The sequence below is a fragment of the Zeus faber genome (genome assembly GCF_960531495.2).
Source record: "Zeus faber genome assembly, chromosome: 16".
Taxonomy (NCBI): Eukaryota; Metazoa; Chordata; class Actinopteri; order Zeiformes; family Zeidae; genus Zeus; species Zeus faber.
The window spans coordinates 13104117-13131818 of record NC_137202.1 but is presented as its reverse complement, the minus strand read 5'-3'; the positions used below and the strand labels follow the sequence as shown (position 1 = coordinate 13131818).

Sequence of the window (27702 nt, the reverse complement as noted above, 5' to 3'; positions counted from 1 at the left end):
ATAGAATCACAGGAAAGAGGATACAAAATTCCGCTATAAAATGCAGCAATGTACAGTTAAAAAAGGGGCATTGGTGCAATTAACGTAGTTCACTGTATTGTACGACTGAGTTTATGTTCATGGACGTGTAAGTATATGGATCAGTGTATGTCATTATATGAGTGTGTGAAGAGTCAGTTCTGAGTCCCCCTGCTCTCCTTCCGGTCCGGGATATTGGAGCCTCTTTGCTGATCCGGTTATGTGTTGCAGTTTTCCTCCAACTCAAGCAGGAGATGCCCCAACCACAGAACTTTTTTTTTTTTTTAAGTCCTCGGGGTGTTTTTGGTAATGCATCTGAGGCCCTGGACGATGACTGTTTCCTTGACAATTTCAACAGTTAGGGCTGGGTGACCCGTCTTTTCTCACCAATAGGACATTTTAGCAATGAAATCTGCACACACACACCCACACACACACACACACACATATATATATATATATATATATATATATATATATATATATATATATGTGTTAAAAATAAATAAATAAATAAATAAATAAATTATATATATATATATATATATATATATATATATATATATATATATATATATATATATATATATATATATATATATATAACTTATTTATTTATTATTATTATTTTTTTTTAATTCCCACGTTACAGGACCTTAATGAAGGTTTTCATAATAAACTATATGGAAATTTCTCAAATCTTTTCTTAATTTCCGACCTCCGGTCTGATACGCATTACTGATTTAGACTACAATGGAGGCATCATGAAGTGGCGGTGTCTTTAGTTTCATGACATTATGATATTGGTTAAGGGTGATAAACAATAACACCTCCAGTGGCAGGGGGCATCAGGGCAGGTGCCTTCAGATTGTTGCTCTCCAGGTGGTCAACACCTGTTGAGAAGAGAACCCATCTCCCCTGGAGATAAGACAAATAATAGACGTAGCATTAGATCAATAGATCATCCGCAGAGTTTCAAGTGTATGCGGTTGCTCTGTGTATCACTGTTCCATAATGTGAGGAAAATCATGTTTTAAAATGGATCCCGGCAATAAACGCAGAAGAGCAAATAGGAAAGTGAATATTGCTCAATTTCCTGAATCAGTTCATCCGATTTGACGGCGGTCTTTGGTGATGCTGAGTATAAGTTCTGGTCATTCATAAAGTCATAGAAGCAAACATCACCGGTGCACTATCCCGAACGCCCTTCCCCGTCCAACCCGAGTGGCTCCTGCACACACACACACACACACACACACACACACACAATTGCCCGGGTGTCAAATACGTCGTGAAAATATTCTCCGTCCATCTCCGGCGACTGACCCTTGACCCGCTCGCAAACTCGCGGTTGCCCGGTCACGTCTGGTTTCCAATACCGCAGCCGAGCACAAAAAAATGCGGCCCTGTTTACCCAACAATAAAAGTGTCCAAATACATTTTGCAGCCCGGGGACAGAGAGAGAGAGAGTGTTGAGAGAGAGAGAGTGTTGAGAGTCTCCTGTGATGTCTGGTCACGATTAGAAAATAATGGGATCGTAAAAGATAAATGAATAAAATGTCGTCGCCTTTGACATCTTCATTGCCGACGGAGCGAAGGCCCCCCCCCCCCCCTCTCCCCGCCCCGCCCCGCCCCGCCCCGCCCCGCCCCCAAGCGCCACACTTGCGGTTTTCGCATGTTCGCGGGGGACGATGCTATCACGCTCCACGCTTTGTGACAATTTGGTTTATTTCAGAAAGGCTGCCAAGAAAAACAATCGCCGCCACTAAGCCGGCCTTTTGAAAAAAACCCCGAGCCTTTCAAGTCTTATCGCCGATAAAAAAGAAAACAAGCCTCCCGAACGATCGAATCTCCCTCGTCTCGTCCCGCGGGTGGGGGTAGGAGATACAGCGCCGAAGCGGGGTGATCGTTGGTTTCCCAGGTGGGGATCGGTGGTCGCGACCTCGTCTTGGAAGCTGTCTGAGCTGATAGCGTTTTATTTTATTTTTTTCAGAATCAGTCCATCAGAATGAACCGACCATTTAATATATAATAAAAAAATAAAAAAAGAATATTTATATATATCTCGGTGTTCACCGTCATGTCAGGAATGAATGCGCCGGCCGTCACCTTAAAGGTTTTTATTTTTTATTTTCAATGAACGACTGGGTTCCCGTCGTTATCGCTGAACGCGCGGTAACGGGCGACACTTAAGAGGGATCCCGAAGCGCCGTGTGTTCATTCCGACGAGAGCAGGGGTCTCAAACTCGAGGGGACCCCCGGGGGGCCCCACCGGCCGGGCTGTCTTCTTCTAGGGGGTCCATGTTGAACTCCAAGGGAAACCCGCCTGTTTTTTTTTTTTCCACCCGCACATTAGTGAACTGCCTCGTAATCATAAATAGCTTTTATATTTTGAAAACATTAAGTAAATTGTGTGGATTAGTTAAACGTTGCGATTTCGAACGAAAAATATTCGCGGGCCAGAATAATCCATTTATTACCACCGTGTAGCGGGCCACATTACACCAAATTGTCTCGCGGGCCGGACGTGGCCCCGCGGGCCTGTGGTTTGGCACCCCCCGGACGAGGGGGACCAGTAATGACACCTCAAAGTGTTGTTGTTGTTGGAGTCCAGCGGAGCCCGGAGGCCCCTGCGGCAGCCCCGCAGGCCCTTCAGCTGCTTTGAAGCTGAGCTTTGCTTTTTAATAGTTTTTTGGGGGAGAGGTAGCGGGGGCAGGGGAATGTGGGTGCTGCCGTCCCTACTGCACTGCACGTGCGAGAGGCTGATGTGGTCCAGAAAGACGCAGTACGGGGAAGAATAACACCGCGCTCGGAGCATGTCCATTTTCCCCCATACTTTCAGCGAATGTTGTTGTTTTTATGTCGTGAACATCTAGCACTAGATGTTCATCATGCGCTGCCCTTGGTCTTCGGTTTTTCATCGCGGTGAACTTACATTTAAAAATACGGAAGAGGATGAGGGATACCTTTTGTGTGTGTTTCAAATCTTGACAGTGCTGGCTGACAGTGCCATTGGAATATGAATATATACAGTATATATATATTCAGATTCAAATGGAATTTATTTTTTCCATATACACAAACACAGACACACACACAGACACACACACACACACACACACACACACACACACATATATATATATATATATATATATATATATATTTATTTAAACGGCAGTTATTTTTTCCATACACACACAAATATATACAGTATATATACTGTATATATATATATACAGTATGTATATATATATATACATACATACATTCATATATACTGTATATATACATACATATATTCATAATCAAATTCAGTTATTTTTTCCATACACACACACACACACACACACACACACACACACACACACACACACACACACACACACACACACACACACACACATATATATATATAAATATATATATAAAATATTTGTAACCCTATCTTCCAGGCAGTGAGCCCCGCGGGGCAAGGTCTCTGCATTGTGTTAGGTGAAGTGTACCAGGGCCGGGAGGACAGACAGGGTTCAGGACTGGTGGTGGAGGCAGGGAAAAGTTCCCATCTATCGGCTCTGGGAACCCAAGACAACAAGTGAATCCGGGGCACTTATTGACTCATAAATCAAAAACAAAATAGGATAAACTTCAGCTGCCTCTTTCAAGAACTAGTTACTGATTGGCCAGCCACCTCCCAACTTACACCCTGTTAAGCGACGCTCAGTTGAGCTGGCTGGCCCGCGCCACACCAGTTAGTATCAACATTGTTTCAACGTTACATTTACGGGAATGATTCCATCCTTCACTTAACTACACCTGAAACCGGCAGTGTTATAGCACACACAGTGATATCAATGGTTTAAACGAAATGTTTTCAGTGCCACACAAGACAACAAGTAACCTGCGGTGGCTGCGGAGGGCCGACAAGGCGCGACACTACAGCAATGCAAACCAACAACATATAATATAATACAAGAACGCCATCTGGCAATCATAAAAACTCACTATATAATTCACAAACACACACACACACACACACACACACAAGATATTAAAGTCAGACTACTCAAGTTTATGTCAGAAATCTGAGAATTAAGATTGAAGTCAGAATGTTGAAATTCATGAAGTTCTGAATCCTGAGCGTTTTGCGCCGTCTCCAGCGTCTACCGGTTAACTTGGTGGAAGGGTGTGTACAGTACAAAGAGGTTTATGTTTCATTTTTGTTTTCCCTTTCTTGATTTGAACTGTTTGGCCGCTGCAATTAAGTGTAATTAAGCAAAAGTCCCCCCCCCCCCCACACCCCACACCCCACACCCCAAAACCTGCGTGGAGCGCGCTCCGCGACCCCGCCCCCCCCACGCGTGTGCGTGTGCGTGTGCGTGTGCGCGGCTGCGGTCAGCGGCGCGTCTCTCCCCGCCCGCGTACCTCCGCTTTCCTCCCGGTGTCATTCGTTTAAGGTTCGGAGCGGATCTGCGGGGCGCAAGGGTTCCGGGCTTCTGCTCCATCAGACCGGACAACAACACTGGCCGGGTTGGACTTGTCAGACCGATCCTCCGGGACTTTATGACAAACACACCCCGGTGGACCGAGGCTCCGCGTCCGAGGAGCGGCTCAGCAGGACTCCAGCTCCAAGCCATGACTGATTTCACATGAACATGGAAATATCCGCTCGGGTTTCCTGGCCGCTTCTACTTGGTTTTCTGTGCTGCGTGCCGTCCACCGTGGCTGGGAAGGTAAGGGAAGGGGGAACCCGACCGCCCGTTGCTTACAGCCAGTAGCACCCTGCGGCGCACGGGAATGATCAGTGTACAATTCTGTCCGAAAATATCAAGTCATTCTCTTTGCTTGTTAACAAAAAAGCTCCCCAAATAAAATGGAATGACCTGATAAGCGGATAGACAAACTGAAATCCACCTTAACACTGGGAGTCATGAGGTGAGCCTGGATTAATGCAATACAGAATTGTCTTCGGATATAAGCTACATATTGATATTTGTCTTATCAGTCTTATCATTTTGTTTTTAGGGGATTATGTTCCCTAACTAAATTGATGTATGTATTATTGTTATTTATTTATTTTAAGTGATTAATAAGTGGTTAAATCAAAGTTATAATGTGATTAAAATAAACGCTGTGCTGCTTATTCACCATCGTGCAAGACTTTTAAGAATGCTCATATTGATTAAAATGAAAAAAAAAAGGAAAATTTAATGAAAACTTAAGAATCCTCATAACAATAGAAAAAATGAATATTAGTTAAAACTTAAGGATCCTCATAATAATAAAAAACACTCAAGCCTTGTCTCTCAATGTTTGTCGATCAGTGCGATCCACAATGCCTGGCAAATGATGATTTCTGGGTGGTTGGACGGCTGCTTCTCGTTACAGCTTCATGTAACTGCAGAGGGGTCTTGTAAAGATGAAGAACCCTTTTCTGCTCAGTCGCTCAGATCCCATTTAAGCCTTTGCCTATAGATCGTGCAAATTATTTATGGCAAAGTAACATAAGGGATACTTGTAGATAGTACACAGGGATGCTGTTAGAGCTCTGTCCTCTACGCCATTAGTTATGGAGTGCCACCAGTACTATCTAGTACTGGCAGGACTACCAACCAGGCTCCCAGTCGTGTGTAGACTCTGTCTTTGGCTGCACTCCGGTCAGCCATACGCAAAACTCCCGATTCTGCATCACCTATGGCATCCTGGGCTGAATTGGAGAGTTTTCACAGGGATCCCGCCGGTCCTTCTGGGTCCTGTGAGGGATGAGAAGCCGTCCCTTCATACCGGCCTACTTGCGCTGAGTATCTAGGACGGAAGGCGATAGGACCAAATGTCCCCGAAACGGCCCAACTGCCGGTGGAAAACGGCTTTGTCTCTTCGAGCGGGCCTTTTACTCGACTGGGATGGTCAAACTGGAATGGGGGTGATGGATTGGGAAGAGAGTTGCTACGGCAGCGGTGTCCATAATGGCAAATGAGCACACTGTCAAGGACTCCAAATAAGTATTTGAATGTGTTCAGTATGTCTGAAACCATAGTCGGCTCAAATAATATTCGAAGTCCCGGGATCACACACCATATCCTGTGGAATATCGTATGTAGTATGTCCCAGAAGCAATTGTTCTTTTTACTCTCACAGGTCTCTGAACAAGAGTAGAACTATCTAGTATACACTATGAACTACCTAGTATGCATTTCTTACAGAGGGTGAGAGATCTGCTGCTGCAGCCAGGTCCTTCGCAAAAATAATGTCTGCGTATAAGCCTGGAAGTCAAAATATGTATAAACAAGGGCGCACGCATCGGGCTGAGATGATTTGAAACGTAGCCACAGACTGCAAATTGACAAAAATTGTATTTCGCTTCGCTTTGAAGTCCTCTTTCTACCAGTTAATAGACACGTATTTCAACGAAAGGTCAGCGAACACGGTCATTGTCACTCCCTGTCGTGGCCTCCCATGTTAGATCAGCTGTGAAAAGAAGAAACGTCAGATCAATCCTCGGATCACTCAGTGGCTGGTTGTATCTGTGATTACAAGCATTACAGGTGAGCAGCGGTCTATTTATACGTTAGTTAAAAATGACCAAACTCTCCCTTTCAAGGAAAAGAGAGCAGCCGTGTCTTGTGACCCGAGGGACCGCCAGCACGCCCGGTTATTTTGATCAGCTTTAAGTGCCAGGGTCACAAGCATTGTTGCTCTATAGCGTAGCCGTCACATGTTATATTTTCTACAGTCGGTATAGGTTTCAGCGGTCCAGCTTACCCTATGCGTCGCTATGCTGCCGTAAAGTAAACACCGCCAAGATTAACCCTGTTGGAATTTCGCCGCATTCTGCCGTGAGGCGTTCAGAGACGTGTCGCTCGCAAGAACCTGCTCAAAGCAACTCATGACAGCACGGGAGATAATATCCACTATTACGGCCTATTTAAAGTGGTCATCCGTAAGATTAAAAATCCCACATTTTATATTAATCCCATGAGTATTTAGCTGCTGCTTTGTAAGAAACAGCCATTGAATGTATTTCCATTATGTATGTGCTCCTCTATATGCTGTTCCCATTGTCGGTGGCGGGATCCGGTGCCTTTCCGGGGCAAAAATGCAAAAAGATCGGGCAGAATTACACGAAGCAGCGTCGTCAGTCATGTTCGGTAAACCTTCAATGTGGATAAGCATGCGCAATAAAAGAACCGCTCGGATGAAAAAAATATCCCCCCCAACCTCGACCGACCAAGAAAACAAACCAACTCACTCGATCAGGATAAGTGTTCTTTTCGGAACAGAAGACGTTGAATCACAATTATATATTTTCTATTATTTAAGCCTCATCAACCTTTTTTCCAGGACATCTTTTGATATGAAAGAGTTTGTATTTATTGTTGTTTTTTGGTTCTACTGATGCTGTATTGCCTCCACAGGTCACTCAAGATGGATACTTGAACGCTCTGCAGGTCGCAGGTAAAAGTCTTCCTCAAACTCAATTCACTCGATTTTCGGGGCCGTGGGCGGAGTTATATAATCATATCCCAACCACTCAATGTTGCAGTACTTCCTCAGACTGGTGAAACGAACACACAACTGCAGCTGCTTTGCAAAAATGCACACAAAGATAAGTTGCTCATCAAGGTTCCTCACGTCACGTCACGTCACGTCACGTCAAAGTCTGCGCAGCTCCGGATAAATTGTGGTAATAATTAGAAGGCTTTGATGCGGCGAAAGATGCTTATTTAAAAGAAGGGTGAACGTCAGACGAGGACAATATCCTGTCTCGCCCGCCCTCCCCGTTCTTCCACAGTTCTTCATTCCCTCCCCTGTCGTTGTCAGCTCTTCTCCTGCCTTCCTCCCTCTTCATCTTATTCCTTATTCATTTCTGTTTTGCCCCCCTCTCTCTGCATTTTAACTCCCTCTGCCTGTTTCCCCGCCGCCACGCCCGTTCTGTCCTGTTTGCCGTGCTGAGCATCATTCTCGGTACGACTCCCCGCTTGCCCCTCCGCCAATTTTTTTCGCAGGATGTCTGGGGATGCCAGCCCCCCGCCCCCCACTCCCCACCCCCTGCCCCCCACACCCCGAAAATCATCTCATTCATGGCCAAAAGACACAGCGTTCTTCCTTGGCACCAGATCTGGCATAAAGCTTTGAAAAAAATGCATCCAGGGTGTTTTTTCTAACCCCCTTTCCTTTTTTACCAAAGATTTATCTCTCCTTCCCATTGCTGTTTATCTAATCTCTACCCCCTGCGAGAGAGAGCGAGCGAGAGAGAGAGAGAGAGAGAGAGAGAGCGAGAGAGTGAGAGAGCGAGAGAGAGAGAGAGAGAGCGAGAGAGAGAGAGAAATGACATTCAATCTCTCTTTCACCTTGGAACACAGTGGTGGCCCAGAGGTACGCAAAAAATGGAATTACATGAGGCTCCATACGGAGGATGAGGAGGAGGAGGAGGAGCGGGGTGCGTGTGGGGGTGGGAGGCGGTGCCAACCACGATGGACCCACTTTGCGGTGTTACTGTCAGGGCAAAAAGTGTAAAACATGTCCTTAACGTCCCCTCCCGGCCCCAGCACGACTACACCGCCGCAACGCTGCCCCACCCCGACACGTCTATATCCACCTGTAGTTCCATCTGTATGTGCAGTGCAGCATTAGATTCCAACCAGATGAAGATAGATGTTTTGGCCGGGTTATGGAAATAAGCAGAGAAGGGACGGGATTCCACCCGAGGAGGGGGGCTCTCCGCTTCGAAACAAGGCCTCGCTTCTCCTCCAAGCAGCACAATACTCCCACCAGCAGACAGACAGTGGTGTCTTGTGCGCCCACAGCCGAGCGTCCCCGTCGGCATTCAGGTGGAGGATCCCAGATGGCAGCGGTGGAAGAAGTATTCGGAGCTTTTACTGAAGCAAAAGTAACAAGTGCAAATACCACCGTGGTGTGGTTTAAGCAGCCACGCCTGTCTTGGGTCTAGGTAACTGGGCCCGGGGTCGGTTTTTTTCTGGCACCACAGAGACACTGGCAGGGATGTTGCAAACACACCAGTTCATTGTAGAGGGTTGGCAAGATGGAACAAGATGGGAGCAGATGGACACATGTCATGACAGAGGCGCTCCTCCTTGTGTGTGTGTGTGTGTGTGTGTGTGTGTGTGTGTGTGTGTGTGTGTGTGTGTGTGTGTGTGTGTGTGTGTGTGTGTGTGTGTGTGTGTGTGTGTGTGTGTGTGTGGGGATGGTTACCTGTTGATCATTGATTGCTGATCCCGGGCCCAATTACCAAGACCCCAGACAGGAGTGGCTGCTTTAACCACACTTACCAGTACCACTTTGTCATTTCTACTTAAGTAAAAGTACACAAGTACTGGTTTATAAATGTACTTAAAGTATTAAAGTAAAGTAAAGTAAAACTAAAGTAACGGAATTGTGTCAGAAACGTAGTTGAGTAAATACTAAAGATATTTGCTTTGAATTGTAGTTGAGTAAAAGTCTAAAAAAGTCTCTGAAACTGAATAAACTTACTAACCATAAATATACATTGATTAATATACATATATATTTATTTATGTTTGTATATATATATATGTGTGTGTGTGTGTGTGTGTGTGTGTGTGTGTGTGTGTGTGATTATGAATGTATGTATGTATGTATGTATGTATGTATGTATGTATGTATGCATATACAATATATAAATAAATATATATATACTGTATATGTGTGTGTGTGTGTGTGTGTGTATATATATATATATATATATAAAAAAAAAATATATATATATATATACACACTTTATAGTATATTCATATGAGTTTTATAAGTACAGGTACTTGAAAATGTACTTAGCTGCAGTAGTATTTTGAATGTTATCTACTTTCCATGTGTAGTCGACCCCGAGATGAGTTTGTATTTTTATGGCATTTGTTTTCTTGGGGCTAGTAATAAAGTAAAAATGTGGACTCCGGCTTCTTTTCACTCTGGCTGTGTGCGTCCCAAAAGGTTATTTACGTGTGTGTGCACCTGCACAGTAGGGTGTGTCTGTGTGTGTGTCTGTGTGTGTGTCTGTGTGTGTGTGTGTATGTGTGTGTGTGTGTGTGTGTGTGTGTGTGTGTGTGTATGTGTGTGTGTGTGTGTGTGTGTGTGTGTGTGTGTGTGTGTGTGTGTGTGTGTGTGTGTGTGTGTGTGTGTGTGCGTGTGTGCGTGTGTGTGTGTGTGTTTTCTGTCGCAAAGGGTGTCTGTAACCTTTATCTAAAGACTTGATCCTCCAAAGCTTCCCCGTGTCCCGCTGTGAAATATGGATCCCCACACGGAGGTCTGGCGATAACTGACTGAAACCCCTACGAGCAATTAAGAAGCACTCAGTGGAATCAACGCTTTTGATTACCTACTATTAGGCCTTCAAAGCGACCTACTCAAATGTTTAATAGGAGCAATAAACTTTGATTTAACCCAGAATTCCTTTTTTTGAATTGTTTCAATATGCGGCCAAATGTGACTTCATAACGGACCATAAACGGGATTTAAGAGCAGACTTTTTCTCGAGAGCCGATTCAAAAGTCACTATGCAGCAGAGGAGAGGCAGCCGTTGGCAGTGGCTTAATTTGGTGACTCATAGCGACTGGAGGCATTTCTAATAATAGTACATCTCCAGGTGAAATCCCTAAAGGGCGGTTGGATTGTAACTTGGCGGTGTTATTGCTTATTACCCTAAGTGAGGAGATTTTTTTTTCCCTTTAATATTAAGGAAAAAAAAAACCCCATCGCTATTACATGTGTATTTTATATAGTTTTGGTTCGTTTTTCAATCCAGAGCATAAATCACAGCAGTCCGAATATGAAGTCCTACGTCCTTATATGGAATTGCCGCATCCACGGAAAGTGATGCTCCGTTAAAGTGAGTCACGCTGGGGTGCTAAGGTCTCCAATTAGGGTTTGGTGTTTACCTTACCTCCTGTATCACCGAGTGTGTCGTAGGACTGGGCTTCAAATGGATACCGTGTTTGTCGTATGGGAGACACCGTCTGTTTAACAGTGAGCATCTCTTCTGCCTCTCCTCTCCATCAACGAGGCCCTAGACACCCCCCCCCCAAAAAAAAATCTGGACCGTATGTGTACGAGTCTCAAGCAGTCTGAGGTTGTTGTGCGACATTTAGTTGTTCATGCCGATGGCCTCGGACTGGAATTTAGAGCTTGCGCCGATAAAAGGCGATAACGGAATGGAAGAATGCTGGAGACGTCCTGTGAGAACTGGAACATTTTGTTGATGTCGGATGACGTTTGAAGTAAATGGACCTGATGGGAAAATTTATTAGGTTGTCAACACACTCAGGCTCGATAGAAACATGAAAACATCCGTGGTGTATGCAGACAGTCGCACCGAGCGACAAGGAAATACAGTGTAAATCATCTCAGGATTCATAACAATAACAACCTACTTGTGAGATCCGTATTCAACCCTTGGTTATTTCGACTTGTTAATATGTTATATTTTCAGGGGCTCATCTGTATTTATAGTGTGTTTCACATATGTCTGCTATGATCTCACCCCTTGGCCGTTTGTCTTACATTGTCCTGCTCTCTCTCCAACTTTCTTTCAAACACACACACACACACACACACACACTCACACACACACACACACACACACACACACACACACACACACACACACACACACACACACACACTTGCAGTGCAGCATAAAACACGTACGACTGATCTGCAAATCTAAACAGGTTACCAGACACAGTTTTGACTTTGACTTTTGCCAGGGATACAAAACTCTCACCCACGCACACGCACGCACGCACACACACACACACACACACACACACACACACACACACACACACACACACACACACACACACACACACACACCCTCATACAGTTTCCGGCTGCACTGCAGTACAACGCTGTCTGCCAAACGCTGTCGAGCACCACACATTCTTTCAGACCACATTTTGAATCTTAGTTTAAAATCAAGAAGGCCTTTTTCCATCAAGAATCATGCCCCAGCCAAAGTTCCGTTACCTGTTTTATTTTTACCAAATCATGTTTCTTGCCTCGCGTGTCATTTCTGTATGCAATGTTGCCCTTCTTTGCTATTGCTTACATTTTATATATTGGAGCTGAATGATATAATTCAATGCCTATGGAGCGTGTTATCAAGCTGCCGGACTAAAAAATACAAAACAATCTATTTTTCTCGATAGTGCCCCTGTCTTGTTCGGAGGGCTTCACGGAGTTGGGTTACTACAACGGTTCTGTCTCGCAGACGGACTCCGGCTTCCCTTGCCTGAAGTGGACCGACTTCCCTGACTACGTGGCCCAGTACCCGGGCCGGGGCCTCGGGGGCCACAACCTCTGCAGGAACCCGGACCGTGAGTCCAACCCCTGGTGCTTCTTCCGACAGAGCTCCGGAGCCATCGGCTGGTCCTACTGCGACTGCCACCAGGGTGAGAGAGATGGTTGGAAGGATGGATGGATGGATGTGATATCCTCTGCTACTGTCTGTGTTGGTCATCACATACCCATTACGGCTTCCTCCCGCCCACCTCCCGCTAACATTCTGTCCTCTACAAATCCCGTCCCCTCTGGCTCGATGCAGATTAATGAGTGGCTGTCAGCCAACCAGCTGGCTTTGTGTAAGCACCTGGGTGGGTCTGAGTGTGGGTGGAGGGTGGAGGGTGTGAGTGGTGCCTGGCCCCCAAGGCATTAGACAGGTGGCGACAGGAATTTTAGGTGCATCTCATTTGTCTGTCTCTTGAGCATTGACTGTGTGTGTGTGTGTGTGTGTGTGTGTGTGTGTGTGCGTGTGCGTGTGCGGGGAGGGGGGTGTTTGTGTGTTGGTGGTTGCTTGTTTTTTGTTTTTTTTTACTTTTACTTTTAGTGAGTTATGACAGAACAACATTCCGACCGGCTGGTGAGATGCCAAGCAGACGCCACTTTCAACATTCTATCTGCCAGGATGGTTTGTTGAGGCTTGAAGTTTATGATGCACGTGGCACAGCTGGTGAAGTGCTGGAGCATATATTTAGCTGTTTGGAACTCTATATCAGACACGGTTTGCTCTAGTTTATTCTGATACATAATACAAAACCAATAGGGGCCTATACATTGCCAGGTATAAACACGCAAGCCCAGATTTCAGCAGAGGAGTTTAGACAAGGTGTCTAGGTGTCCAGGTCTAGACAGGCTACAATGGCAGATAAACATTATTTAGTAAATGGAAGCCAAGATGGACACTGCTGGGTCATTTCCAATGAATATTTTGGCTGTATTGACCAGGCATATGACCCGCCATTTCCCACTTTTGTTTTGCCTCAATGCAAGCTATAATGGCAGCAAAGGGCTGATCCAAGCTCAAAAGAGCTTCTGAGTAGGCACACAGACACACACACACACACACACACACACACACACACACATACACACATACAAACATCCGTCCACAGATTTAAAAAGTAATCCAGCCGCGTGGCATTTAGTGCAATCTGGCTGAGATTCACACCGCTGGTCTAAATGTGATTCAGCTTCCTTACCCCTGGAACAGAATACTCCTGCCTTTGACTCCTCTGTGTGGAACCTGTCAATCAATCTTTGAGCTGGCCGACCCTGCAACCTCACCTGGGTGGGGGGAATACGAGAATTTTTTGCCTTGGGGACCAATAAAGATTGTAAAAAAAACTACAAGCTTATTAACATTCTGATTTTATTCAAACCTCTCAAACAAAACGGTCTCCATTAAACTTGTCAATGTAATAAATCGAAAGGTAATGTTCCATGAAAATCGTTTGTTGTTTTTTTATTTATTTTATGTCAGCATTCATGAGGTAAGAAATGTGATCTTTAAGGTTTAAGTCTTTTTTCCTCTTTTTTCAAAAGACACAAATTCCTTTCAGCTGCCATATATATATATATTTTATTTTTTTTAAGCTATGCAATAAAACTCGGCTTGCTGTTATCATCCCCAGGTGCAGCCAGGTTGGTGGGGGGGTTGTCTGGGCTGAGTGGGCGTGTGGAGGTCTATCTGAACGGCCAGTGGGGAACGGTGTGTGACACACACTGGACCGACCGGGATGCCAGTGTCATCTGCAGGCAGCTTGGACTGGGGTGAGAATGGCTTTTAGCTGTGTGTGTGTGTGTGTGTGTGTGTGTGCGTGTGTGTGCGTGCGTGCGTGCGTGCGTGCGTGCGTGCGTGCGTGCGTGCGTGCGTGCGTGCGTGCGTGCGTGCGTGCGTGTGTGGGTGGGTTAGATTGTCATGTGTTTTTGTGTATAAGAGAACAAGAACCACCGATACATACAGACACATGTTTACAGCAATGCGTTTTAGATTCCTTTTTGTTCTGATTTCTGTTTTTTCCGACCCTCCGTCCTCCAGTGAGATCGGCACAGCTCTGCAGCACTCCTACTTCGGACCTGGCCAGGGTCTTTTCCACTATGAGCGTCTGGGTTGTCGCGGCGATGAGAGCTTCTTGCTGTCTTGCCGGAGCCGGAAGTTTGTAACCGGCGACTGCAACCATGGCAACGAGGCAGGGGTGGTGTGTGTGGCTCCTGAGGGTAAGAATGCAGCGTCAGTGTTCTGGGTTTGGCCATGATCGCACCGTTGGGTGATTTAGGGTTCTCCAACTAGGCTGACCTGCATCTCTCTAGAGGTGAGAGGAAACCCACTGATCGACAGGTTAATTTGGTCTTCAATCATTTTCATTACCCACTTATCCCTGTTCACTGTCACAGTGACTGGAGCCTAATCCAGTTTACTTAGTGCGTAAGGCAACGGGTCAGACCCTTGGGCGATATTACTTTGGCTTATGAACTGAATGTCAAATTTGATGTTAACTTCTCATTGCTGTGACCCTGAATTCTTGCCGTGCCAGCAATATAACATTCACATTCCGGAGTTGAAGAGGGAAGTCAGAGGTGTAGAGGGTGAACAGAAATGGTGACAGCACAGTGCCCTGAGGTGCGCCGGCGTTGCTCACCACCACATCTTACATTGGTGTTTCAGAAGTTCTCCGTCTACCCTGTAGCCTACCAAAAGCAAATGTCAGTCGACCATTGTCATAGAAAGGCTTAGTAAGCCGGTTGTTAACGTCAGTGTGATTCCCTTATTACTGTCACCCCCTTGCTCTCTTGTCTTTCTTACAGGAAGTGGTGCCCCCCTGAGGCTGGTGGGAGGATTGGAAGAATTTGAAGGTCGTGTAGAAGTTTACCGCGACGGCAAGTGGGGGACCATTTGCGATGACGAGTGGGACGACATAGATGCTGAGGTGGTCTGTAGACAGCTGGGTTTGGGGTAAGTGCTTGTCGTTTTTCTTCTTTTTTAACCTGTGCTGTCTGCATGCTGGACATACAACACAGAGTATTTGTGCCATTGCATTTTGGACGGAGTTAGTCTGCAAGTGGAGTTCAACTTGCCAACCTGCAATGCAACTCTTTATTCATTCCTAAATCATCAAGAACTGCTGCAATAACTCTGTCGTATGGATGACCTGTAGGATGACCAGAGCACAGCTTTTTGTGACACAGAACCACCACCAATCCCCCTCTTTGGAGAACCATCTTACCATGTTTTGATCTATAAACAAGTAATCATCATTACTACTCCAAGAGGGGGAGAATCACCACCAACATGTCCATGGAAAAATGTAGACATGGAGACATCAGTCGACATGTATCGACAAAATGAGGGGGAATGGAGGGGGAAAGGACAGGGATGTAACCAGGAGTGTGTTTGAGGATGTGTTCAAAACAGGTGCCAGTAGTATGTGTGTGCCTGTGATCAGTCTCTGTGTGTGTGTGTGTGTGTGTGTGTGTGTGTGTGTGTGTGTGTGTGTGTGTGTGTGGGTGTGTGTGTGTGTGTGAGTGTGAGTGTGAGTGTGTGTGTGTGTGTGTGTGTGACTGTCCAACGGTGAATGCACAGGACTTGTCCCAATTAGTTTTTGAAGACGCTCCACAACCGCAGGAAAAGCTCAGAGCACCGTGCCCTGCAGCCACAGAAGACCGCCCAGCCTACAGGGAAGCCGCGAGCCCGTGGACCAACACCCACACATGGCCCAAGGAGCATAAACCAGTCCCAGAGAGCTTGAGGAGACCCTTCACCCTCGAAGCGTGCACATACAAGCCACCCCCACATGCAGGTATAAGATGTAACCGCAGGAGCAGAACCCGGGCCGCGGACGCCAGGCACAGACCACAAGCCCGGAGCCAGGTCCCGTGCCAACAGGGTGACACCCATGCCCCCATGCCCACCAACACCCCGCACAAATGCGAGGCCCAACATACCACAACCGGATAGATGCCCGACCCGGTCACAGGCCCCGAGGATGATGACAGTTGGGTGTCACCCCCCCGCCCCCTGCGACGCCTGCAGACAGCCCTCCACCACCCCCGGCACCCACCGCAGAGAAGCCAGGAGCAAGGCCGACAGCTGCCTCCTGCACCCCAACCCACACCCATGATGGCGAGCAGCCCCAAGGCGCCCCGGAAAGCACCTGGCGGGTCTCCCCGCTGACCCGTCAGGTCGCAGCAGGCCAGAAACAACCCGGCACCAGGCCCAAACCAGGGGTCGGCAGGGGGATAGGGTCGCCCCCTGGCCAACCACACCCCCACACCAACCCACCACCTCGGAAACCCCATTGCTTAATGTGTGCTGTTGGTAATAGCAGTTAAAATTGCGAGCTGTGGGGGTGCGAATCCTTTAAGCATGTCAAACCTGAATCATTCGCACCCCTCTGGTCTGGTGGAGTGTTGCTTGGAGTGATATTTGTGTGGGTGTGGATGTATTCTAAGCTAATATGAGTGGTATTAAAATTTCGCAATGTGTAGCACGTCAGGGCAGGAGCGTGACAGGCAAGATCGCATCCGCCCGCCACATCCCTACCCACATAGCTCTCACCCCACCCGTCCCGCAAACCCGAGGCCAATTGTGTGGTGTACGTACTGAGTTTGAGTTCTGGCACTGGGAGAGCTAAGCGCAGCACAGCCAGATCAACGCAGGGTTGCAGCAGGTCAGGCAGCGGCCACAAGGACCCGACCGTGCCCCAGCACCGCCCAACCCACAGCGACCGGCCACAGGCGGAGCAGCCCGCCATGCGCCCCCACCATGGCAGTCCGCCCTGCGCCCCATTCAGGCCTCGGGCCAGCCCCTGGCTGCCGCACATGCACACCACAGAACACAAGACGGCAGACGGCCCCCCACCCACGGCCCGGCCCCTCAGCACCGAGAGCCCAAAAGAACCTGGACAGCCTTGTGCGACGACGGTAGAAAAATGCTAGGACTAATTAGGACTGAGGAAGTGATTTGATGTGACCCAACCCTGGAAATTAATTGATGGTCATGAAGGAAATGGGTTCATAAGAAAACAAGTTTGTGCAATTACCCAGAACAAGAGGCAAAGAAACGTCACGTTGCTCTTTGATTCTTTTCGTCTAAAGATGGAAAATTGAGCAAACATGGATGCTCATCATGGATGCTCATCATGGATGCACATCTGCGACTGTCACTCTTCCTGCTCGTTTTCAATCTAGAAAATGCTTTTATTCATCCCCGACTTTATGGGCCATGGAAGCCTACGGTACCAGCGTAGGCTTCTTTGGTTGCCGCACTGTACACGCGGACTCCACTCCACGCAACGAAGAGAACACATGAATATTACAAACTCCTGCTCATTAAAGTCTGATAGGTAGGAGTTTCGGGCAGGCCCTGGCGGGAAAGACGGAGAGAGGGAAAAAGGGATAAAGAAAGAGTGTGAGGCGGCGGAAAGCAGCTGATCCATTCTGAGTATTCTGATGGAATAGTGCAAGGTCCCTTGACTGAAGGAGGAAGAAGACACACACACACACACACACACACGCGCACACACACACACACACACACACACACACACACACAGAAACGTGCACTTAACTGCTGTCTTTAAATCATTCATTACTTCCATTTCCAACGCTATATTTGGCACTCTCTTATATTTATGCGTTGAGGCGTAAAGTGGATTATATGTTGCAGGTATGCAGTCCGGGCACTTCTCTCTGCTGTTTGTATCTGTTGTTTCCTTGTTGTTTTTTTTATGTTTTGTTTTAACTGAGGATATGCAGTATAGCCCAGACCTGGGAGTACTTTGCATGGGGGCACACGTCAAACGACAGGTAAAAAGGGAAACGCAGTCGTCCACACCGCTGAACAATCGGGGTGGTGTGAGAAGGAAAACACCACCCTGCCCACCTTGTAAAGACCCTGAGAAGTGGGGCAGGTGCAACAATTAGTCTGTGAGCTGAGCAGAGCACCACAGGCACGGGAGCAAGGGGTGACCCGCTAAGCCTCTGTGCATACGAGGCTGAGTATCACAGCAAAATGACTGCAAGATAAAGGGCCTGGCTGAGTCTCAATAACTGGCCTACCCCGTTTATTGCCATCCCTGCCATAGCAAAAAGTAAACCTCCAATGTGCCGACACGACATTGCCGACTGTTATGTTCTATTGTCCTAATCCGTCTCTTCCATTACTCTACTCTACTACTCCTTGGTATGATAATATAACATCTCCAATTTTTTTGCATAACTTTGCGATCTGGGTACCAAAAATGTAAAGCTTTTCTCCCCGGGTGAGTTACTTGTAAAACTCTTGAGAGATTTGAACACTGACTTGTGTATGTAAGGATTTTACAATGTCCTTTTGGATCCTCTATGTTCCGGCTGCTCTAACATAACATATACAATATATATAGACCGATCAGCCACAATATTAAAACCACGACTGATAACCACGAATATTGTGTAGCCCCCCCCTCGTGCCAAAAACAGCTCTGACCTGTTCAGGCATGGACTCCACAAGACCTCTGAAAGTGACCTGTGGTATCTGGCACCAAGACGTTAGCAGCAGATCCTTTAAGTCCTAAGTTGTGAGGTGGAGCCTCATGGATCGGGCTTGTTGTTCCAGCACATCCCACTGATGCTCGATCGGGTCGGACCCTAACCCCGCCCATCCACATGATGTAGAAGAAAGCATGATTCATCAGACCAGGCCACCTTCTTCCATTGCTCCATGGTCCAGTTCTGATGCTCGCGTGCCCATTGTAGGCATTTTTGGGGGTGGACAGGGGTCAGCATGGACACTCTGACCAGTCTGCAGCCACGCAGCCCCATACACATCAAGCCGTTATGCACTGTGTGTTCTGACACCTTTCTATTTTAGCCAGCATTTTTCAGCAAATTGTCCTACAGTAGCCAGTGGCTAGACTTTGCTCCCCACACCGAGCACAATGAGCCCATGACCCTGTCGCCCGTTCACCGTTTTTCCTTCCTTGGACTACTTTTGGTAGGTACTAACCACTGCATACCAGGAACACCGCCACAAGACCTGCCGTTTTGGAGATGCTCTGACCCAGTTGTCTAGCCATCACAATATGGCCCTCGTCAAAGTCGCTCAGATCCTTCGCTTGCCCATTTTTCCTGCTTCCAACACATCAACCTCAAGAACTGACTGTTCACTTGCTGCCTAATATATCCCACCCCTTGACAGGTGCCATTGGAATGAAATGAGCAATATTATTCACTTCACCTGTCAGTGGTTTTAATGTTGTGGCTGATCGGTGTATGTACTGTATATATATATTTGTCATTCAGGGGTGTAGCGAAGGCATGGACATGGGCCCACTTCGGCCAGGGCACCGGTCCGATCTTCCTGGACGGCGTTCAGTGTACAGGAAATGAACTTTCTCTGGAGGAATGTCCTCATAACAGTTGGGGACAGCACAACTGTGATCACATGGAGGACACTGGCGTGTCGTGCAACCCATACACAGGTCAGAACCAGTGAAGAATGAAGGCCTGAAATACATAAAAAATAACAAAAAAACTATGCTTGTGAATATGAGCTTGCGTGAGCGTTTCCAACCCAGCACCGTGTCTCGCTTGTGTCCGGGGTCCAGATGGCGTGGTTCGTCTGGTGGGAGCAGACAGTCCGTGGGAGGGCCGGTTGGAGGTGTACCACCAGGGAGACTGGGGCACCGTGTGCGACGACAACTGGACCGAGCTCAACGCCCAGGTGGTGTGTCGACAGCTGGGATTCAGGTGTGTGTGCGCTTCATCAGGAAGGATTCGGTCGGGTCTTTGGCCCTCAAGTTCAACCCGACACTTTAAATGTGTTTAATTGAATTTCGCTATACCTACTATTAAACCTATTTCTGTGAGGCGAGGAAACTGTAGACTTCATCAAATGTTACTCCTACATGTGGGATCATTACAGGCATCATTTGTCATTATCTAACAATCAATTCAGGTTAACTGTCATCATTTGGCCTTGCAGAAGTCCTTAGACAAAGATTTAAGCCCTGATTTCTGCGAACAAGCTCCGCTCGGTTTTCCAGTTTATTCAAAGATTTAACAGGCAGATGCACAGATACGCGGTTCACCGTGACGAGAAAGCTGAGACATTTCTGCCTACGGTGTTGGTCTTTCCGGGTCTTCAGCGGGCGGGCGGAGGTGGCACCGGATGGGCTTTACGGGGAAGGCGCCGGCCTGATCCTGCTGGACGAGGTGCGGTGCAAGGGCACGGAGAGCACCCTCCTGTCCTGCGTTCACGCCGAGTGGGGGCGTCACGACTGCTCCCACGTGGAGGACGTAGGCGTGCGCTGCGAACGGGGGGGAGAAACCAACGAGGTGCCTGGTCCACCGAAACCCACTGGTAGGAACAACATAATGTGGGTGGCTGGAGGGCAAGATGCAAAATGTGTGTGTGTGTGTGTGTGTGTGTGTGTGTGTGTGTGTGGGTGTGGTGGCCAAACCCATAATAAGTGTGAAGTGGTTTAAAGAATCACTTACTAATGGAAGCTGGTAGATATAGTATTTTGAGGGCTGTTCAAACACTCAAACGAATGCATTACGCAGAATTAAACTAACCACCGCACTTTAATTATGTACATCTGCTTCATATTCATAGTCCTATTATTTATGTACTGTTCCTGAACAAATTGCCTGAATGTTTTTGTGTTGTACGTTTTAATCTCACAAACTCCTTTTGTTGGTCGAATGTAGGACGGACCAACCATCCATGTGTTCGAAAGTCACCTCTTTATCCCCCTTTTCGGGCTTCAAACAGGCTTTTTGGCTTTTCAGCTTCCAGAACGTGTGGTGTCTGCTACTGTAACTAACTCCGGACATTTTTAACAATTTCAACAATCACTTTCTGTACCGCGGTATTATTTTGCCCTCGTGTACCATCCCGGCACAGAATCGGCAGATCTAAAGTGTCTCCCCAGGCTATGTAATGTTATTGCTGTCGTTATGACTTGGTAAGGCAAGTTCCTGCACTAACAGCCGTGAAAAGTTAATAATTTATCACAAAAACTCATCACATGTGGCTTTGATGGAGCTGCAAGTCTTCTGTAGAGACATAAAAATATTCCAAATCAGTCAGCTTTCATTTGCTTCTAAAAAGTAGTTGAACCGTATTGTTAATAATGTACTATCTATTATCTATCTAGAGGCTCATGGAACTCCCCCCTTGAAAAGTACTTATTTCTTGCCCTGCTCGAGGCACGAGACCTTATCGGTGACCTTGATTGACCCGGTCAATCTCACCAATAAAGCATTGTCTTTATAAATCCCCTTCAGCGCCATTGTTTTGATAGCATTTGACTCAGTAGGACCTGACCGTTGTGTGTATAAACGTGTCTGTATTAAAAGCACGGGTCTATGATCGGGTGTGTGTTTCTGGAGATTAGCAATGCTCTCCAGCCACAGTAATGAGTGTTCAGACGAGGTCATAGTACAACAAGTGCTGCAACCCGTTGTCTGGGACGAGATTGCCAGCTCTCTGGATTGAAAACATTATTGCGCCGCACTGTCTTTGACTTTGGCTATTGATCCATTTGTTGCTTATCGCAGGGTTTGATGGGTGTGGTTGTAACTGACTTATATCTCTGTGGAAGAACTCTGACTATTGTTGCACACAATATTAAATGAAGCTCCCTGAAGTTTCGTGAAGGTGTCCTCCAAGGATCTATGCTGGGTCCATTTCTATTTCATTTGTATGTTAAATGGAATTTCCCTCCCAGCTCAGAACTATAGTATCCATTTCTGTGCTTAGGACACCAGCTTTTATGCCATTGGCTTAATCCCAAACCACGTCCTTCCCAAGTGAGTTTTTACTTCAGGCTGGGAAATAGTACAGGCGAATCCAGGAAGAACAGGCAGGCGGAGGACAAACTGTAGCAGGACAGGCTGGATGATCCGGAACAGGTTGCATGGGATCAGGAGACCAGAACAGGTAGGCTTAGAAGCGCGGTTGGCACCAGAGGAGGAAGGGAACAGCTGAGCTTTGATGCAGGGTCACTAGGTGCTGGCCGTACTCTGAGTGGAGTGAGCCCGATTGCTGACGATAATCGGGTTGTGGAACCAGGACCTGAGCGGAGGATAGAGATCGAGGGAAAAGAGGGACGGACCAAAAGACACCAAACACTCACATTCACACCAAAACTTAAAATGAAAGAAAGCCACACTCACACAGAGCACACGGGTCAGGCTGGGCAGGTGTGATAATATGCTTGGCTTGGTGTGTGTCTATGGCGTAAAATACTTTTATTATTAACTAGAAAGTCAATCTCGGCTTTGTTAAATGTATTGCTTTATTAGTAAGCTTCAAACCAACGACCTTGGACCTTTATCAGAGCATCATCATCGTAACGTGTGTGTGGGCAGGCCCCTTGGTGCGGTTGGTCGCAGGAGAGAGCAGAAAGGAGGGTCGTGTGGAGATCTTCATCAACAGCCAGTGGGGGAGCGTGTGCGACGACGGCTGGAACGACGTCAACGCCGCCGTGGTGTGCAAACAGCTGGGATTCATGTCAGTAGACGCGTGAAAATCTCTCTTTATCTCGTTGTCATTCACGAACAAGACTTCGTCCCTCTAACAAGCCTCCGTTCCGCTATTGAAAAATTGTCCCTCCTGTCTGTCGCCGTAATCCAGTGGGGTATCCAAAGCCCGCTCCATGGCCTATTTTGGCGAGGGCCAGGGTCCGATCCATCTCGACAACGTCAAATGCTCAGGTAACGAGTTCTCTTTGGGGGAGTGTGTGGCTGAGGGGCAGGATGCCCACGACTGCCGCCATAGCGAGGACGCGGGCGTCATCTGTGACTACACCCCGGGGCCGCCTGGGGGCAACAGTGTGGAAACGCAGAGTTGTGGCCTGAGGCTCAACAACCAGCGCCGGCGTAGAAGGATCGTCGGAGGGGATAAGTCCCTGAGGTTTGTGGACGGACCCGAGGAGATTCCGGCCTCCTCCGCGGACTCTCATACACACATCCATGTGCGTACATGTATACTTACATAATAATAGAATGTGACAAACAATCTTTTTTTTTAACATTTCTCTGGTGTAGGGGGGACTGGCCATGGCAGGTATCTCTGTGGCTCAGATCTCAGTCTAAAGGCAGACATCCTCTGTGCGGTGCGACTCTCATCAACTCCTGTTGGGTTCTCACCGCCGCACACTGCTTCAAGAGGTATGAGACAGCGACCTCTAGTGAACATTCTTCTTACAACATGAATTAATCAACTCGGGAGACAGAAAATGTGTACAGTACGGAAGTCTTGCATGGGTTCTTTTTTTGCTTTCATACGTATATTCCGCGATGCAAACAGCATAAGACTCTGGCTTATGTGCCGTTTACTTTATTTGTTGTGTTGCAGCCGAACTGTTTTGCCACCACAACACGATCCAAGAAATTCAAGCTCATCCCGCAAGATCGTTTCCCTGCTATTTGAACCCCAATTCTCGACTCCTGCAGGTTTGGAAGTGACCCCAGTCGCTATATACTGCGGCTCGGTGACTATCACACGGAGGAACAGGACGACTTTGAACGCAGCCTCTCCCCCGAACGGATCGTCATCCACAGGAAGTACCACAGCCAGGGCTGGGAATATGATATCGCCCTGCTACGTCTAAAGGGCATCGAGGGCAACTGCGTCGCATTCAATCCCCACACCAGCGCAGTTTGTTTGCCAGAGCCAAGCAACAAGTTGCGCAAGAGGCCTGCTGCCTGCGTCATCACCGGCTGGGGCATAACAGGTACTGGTCTGGGTTACATTTCAACTTTTAAAAATTACTTATAGACTAAAATGTTGCTAAAAAGGTGAGTCTTATTTACAATTTTAGTTTAAGAGTTTTTCATCTTTTTAGAAATGGAGATAGTCTTTACACTTTCACATAACAGATAATGAAGATGGATCATAGTACAAATTATCTTTTTTAGTCTGTATTGGCTCTCTTACACAAAGGCAAAATAAAGGCAGGGGTGTCAAAACATATTTTGTCAATATTGCCAAGTTATTAAGCTCATTACTGTTTTGTGGGTAAAATTGGTGGTGGTTGCTGCGCATGCTTCCTCCCCGGTCCTCCGCCGGACCCCCCGGGCGCTGGGGCCGCCCGTTGACCCGTTAGTGGCGGACGGCCCCTCTGTGTCCATTCCTCGTGCCGGAGAGTCCCTGTTCAGGTGCCAGTGTGGCAGTTTCTCCTGCCACGCGCCACACGAGTGTTCAGGGACTTCCGGCACAGAGGCGCAGAAGACGCAGTTGTAGACATCAGTTTATTGTAGAGAGTTGGCCAGTTGGAATTAGCCCAGGAGTAGATAGAGAGGTGTCATGACAGGGGCTCCTATATCCTGTGTGTGTGTGGGGATGGGGGTTTTACCTGTTGCTCGTTTGACCAAACAACGAGCAACAGGTATGCAGCCACTCTGATCCTAGATCCACCAATTATCTGGATCCAGGTCAGTTGTCACAATATTGAATTTCTGGTTGTTTTTGCTTCTTCCTTGTAAGATTGAGAGGATGACGTCGCCGTTGATCGATCAGTAATCTACTTTATTAACACTCTATTAACCCCTCCCTCTCAGACTCGGAGTACTCCCGCACTTTGCTGCAGGCCTGGGTTCCCCTGCTGCCCTCCTGGAAGTGCAAGAAGCGCTACGGAGATCGCTTCACGAGCCGCATGCTCTGTGCCGGCAGCCTGTCAGAGCGCCGCCGCGTCGACAGTTGCCAGGGCGACAGCGGCGGCCCTCTGGTATGCCAGGTGGAGGGGGGCCGCTGGGCGCTGATGGGGGTCATCTCCTGGGGCCATGGCTGCGGCCACCCGTCCTACCCGGGGGTGTACACGAGAGTCAGCAGGTTCCTGCGATGGATCGATCAGGTTATCCAAAAACCACCCAAAAACTGAGAGGGTGCCAATGTTATTAAGTGACTTCTGCAGGGTTGCGGTTGATCGGGAATATGGGGAGGGTGTCACAAGACACGTAGGCCAGGAGTAAAAGCCATGCACAGTCCACTTGGTACCTTGTCTTAGCGCTTGGATTCATCCAAAGCTGCACATCCAGCTGAGAGCAACGGAAGTCACACGCAACATGACCTTATAACTTGAAGCTTGTAAATGACATTGTCTGCTCTCCAGTGGGAGCGGCTTAGCTGCTTTTGGTATGAGTGCATGCAATATGCCAATAATGCAAAGAAGGCCGTCACTAAAGAGACCGTGCCAATGTGAATGATGTTGCACTAAAGCGCATGCCATACGACCACACTTGGTTACCGATCAATCTCAGCTTCACGCGGGAGGCCAAAGCGGCTGAAAGAACTGTATTAAAAAAAAAAGTGTTATATAAAGATGAATGCTGTTGGGTGTCTTATAAGGGTACTGCACTCTATTTGTACATACAGATTTGATTAGCTTTACTCATTGTCAGTTTTTTATGAACATTCCAATTGTGTGTTGGGTACAATTGCCCCAGATTTGTCTTACTCCTTGTTGACACGACGGGCCAAACCAGTATTTGGGCAAAGATCACAAGGCATTAACAAGGCTAGGAGTGTTTTTTTTTAACCATAATGCCCAGAGTGAAGAAAATGCACACAGCTCTAAGGGGGCACTGCATCTAATGTATCAAACCGCAAAAAAATAGAGAAAAAGATAACTTGCACACACTTATACTTCAATACAATATTTAATGATGTATGGATCTTGCTGGGCTTGTTATCATTAAATGTTGTACTGGAGCTTTGGGCCAGTGTGCAAGCTATATTTTTCTCTGTTTTCTGGAAATTATCATGAAAAAAGTGGATGAAGAAAAAAGCCAAAGAATTGTGATCTCCAAGTTTCTGTCAAAAAGAGAAACCATGTCAAATCAAACTTGTTTGTTTTTCCCTTATTAAGGCTCCGTTCTGTGCTAAAATATCTGAGATTGTGTTTGTTTAATCCAACTTGAACACAAGGCCTAATACCTCTCCATTGCTTTTATCCTTGTATTTTCACAAGATGTTGTAAGAAGCGTCGTTTTATAGTAATGTATTTGATGCCAAGCCATGAGTGTGCAAACTTTTATCATAATGCACTTATCATTTGAACAGTATTTCTGTGTTTTGTGGTCAATGTTGCAGTTATTAAATTGCAAATACCTCCTCAATATTGTTTATTTGAAAGAAAGGCACCATTCACTCACAAGGCCAGGAATTGCAAGCTTTCTATTTAAATAATGTTTGTCTAACCCTGATCTGGGGCGCCTGTCCGACTGGGAATCTCAAAATATTTCACAGCAAACACGCTGGGGAAATAGCATTACAACACTAGTAGTAAATCACAAAGGTAGGCACCATCTTCAAGTTCCCTTGACAAAATAATCTATATTTTAGAACCACACTACTCCTTGATTATGAACCCCCTGTCTCTCTACAAGCTTTTTACAAATTTGGACAAAATGGACAAATGCAACAGCACATTTACACACCCGCTCTGATGACTCCCGATGCTGATTTTTGACCCCATCTGGTACAGATCAGAGATACAGTTCAGAATGTACACAGAAATGAAAAAAAACCCCACTGTATTGATTTATTTGAGACTGCTGGTCCTTCACATGTGGTAATAAGTCGAAACATAATGGTCAAAAGATTAAAATTCAACAATAAAAATCAGAACTGGACATAGCACCAAGACCTGTAGTTTGTTGTGAATTGTGATGTCACTAAATGCACTGAATGCATGCATCTCAAAATGCGGCAATGAAGGATTGAACGCATGATTTGCTTTAGATGCAAATTTTGTTTCCTTTTCCACTGAAGTCAACTATTTACAGGGGGGGGGGGGGGATTGCTTGCTGATGTGTCATAAACATTTACATAACATGTCATAAACAGTCTACTAAAATGTGGTTTAAAAAAAGGAAAAAAAAAAAAATAATAAAAGGAATTTTCACATATTTGGTATTTTTTTGGCATCAATTAATTGTTAACGTTAATATGTAAGTTTTAACTCAATGATGCAATTTTTTGAACTAAGCCAAAATTCTTACCAGGAAAATATTTTTTGAGAGTCAAACGACAATGTATGACAATGTTGTAGCATTTTCACAAATTCACTTGACCAGGGCTATTTTTTCCATTTTTATTTTATTTTTATTTTTTTCACTCGACTCCAGCTTTTTTTTTTTTTTTTTTAATTCTTGATTTGATTGTTTTATATTATTTTATATTGTTTTATTTTTGTTCACCTGGCTCCGGCTTCCGAGCGCTTCCTCTCGCCGCGTGACGTCACCATGGCGTCACGCGTAGCTTTAAATAGAACACACGCAAATCCATTGTCACAACACGAGTCGCCCCGATTCTCTCGACGCGATGTGCATGCACATCTTCCCAACTTTTAAATCCCTATCTTACCTATAGAATAGCAGTTT

The 27702-nt window shown here is 46.6% G+C and overlaps 1 protein-coding gene across 1 annotated transcript; it reads left to right on the top strand.

Annotated features, from left to right (window-relative positions):
- Positions 1-4512: 4512 nt before the first annotated feature.
- Positions 4513-26885, top strand: LOC307242413 (neurotrypsin). Its single transcript, XM_080016878.1, has 14 exons — positions 4513-4751; positions 7434-7473; positions 12201-12443; positions 13962-14100; positions 14369-14547; positions 15136-15283; positions 19612-19790; positions 19917-20058; positions 20457-20671; positions 22687-22828; positions 22952-23230; positions 23365-23487; positions 23773-24053; positions 24880-26885. The coding sequence occupies exons 1-14, from the start codon at positions 4668-4670 to the stop codon at positions 25197-25199; spliced, it is 2514 nt and encodes an 837-aa protein (XP_079873004.1). The 5' UTR covers positions 4513-4667; the 3' UTR covers positions 25200-26885.
- Positions 26886-27702: the final 817 nt, after the last annotated feature.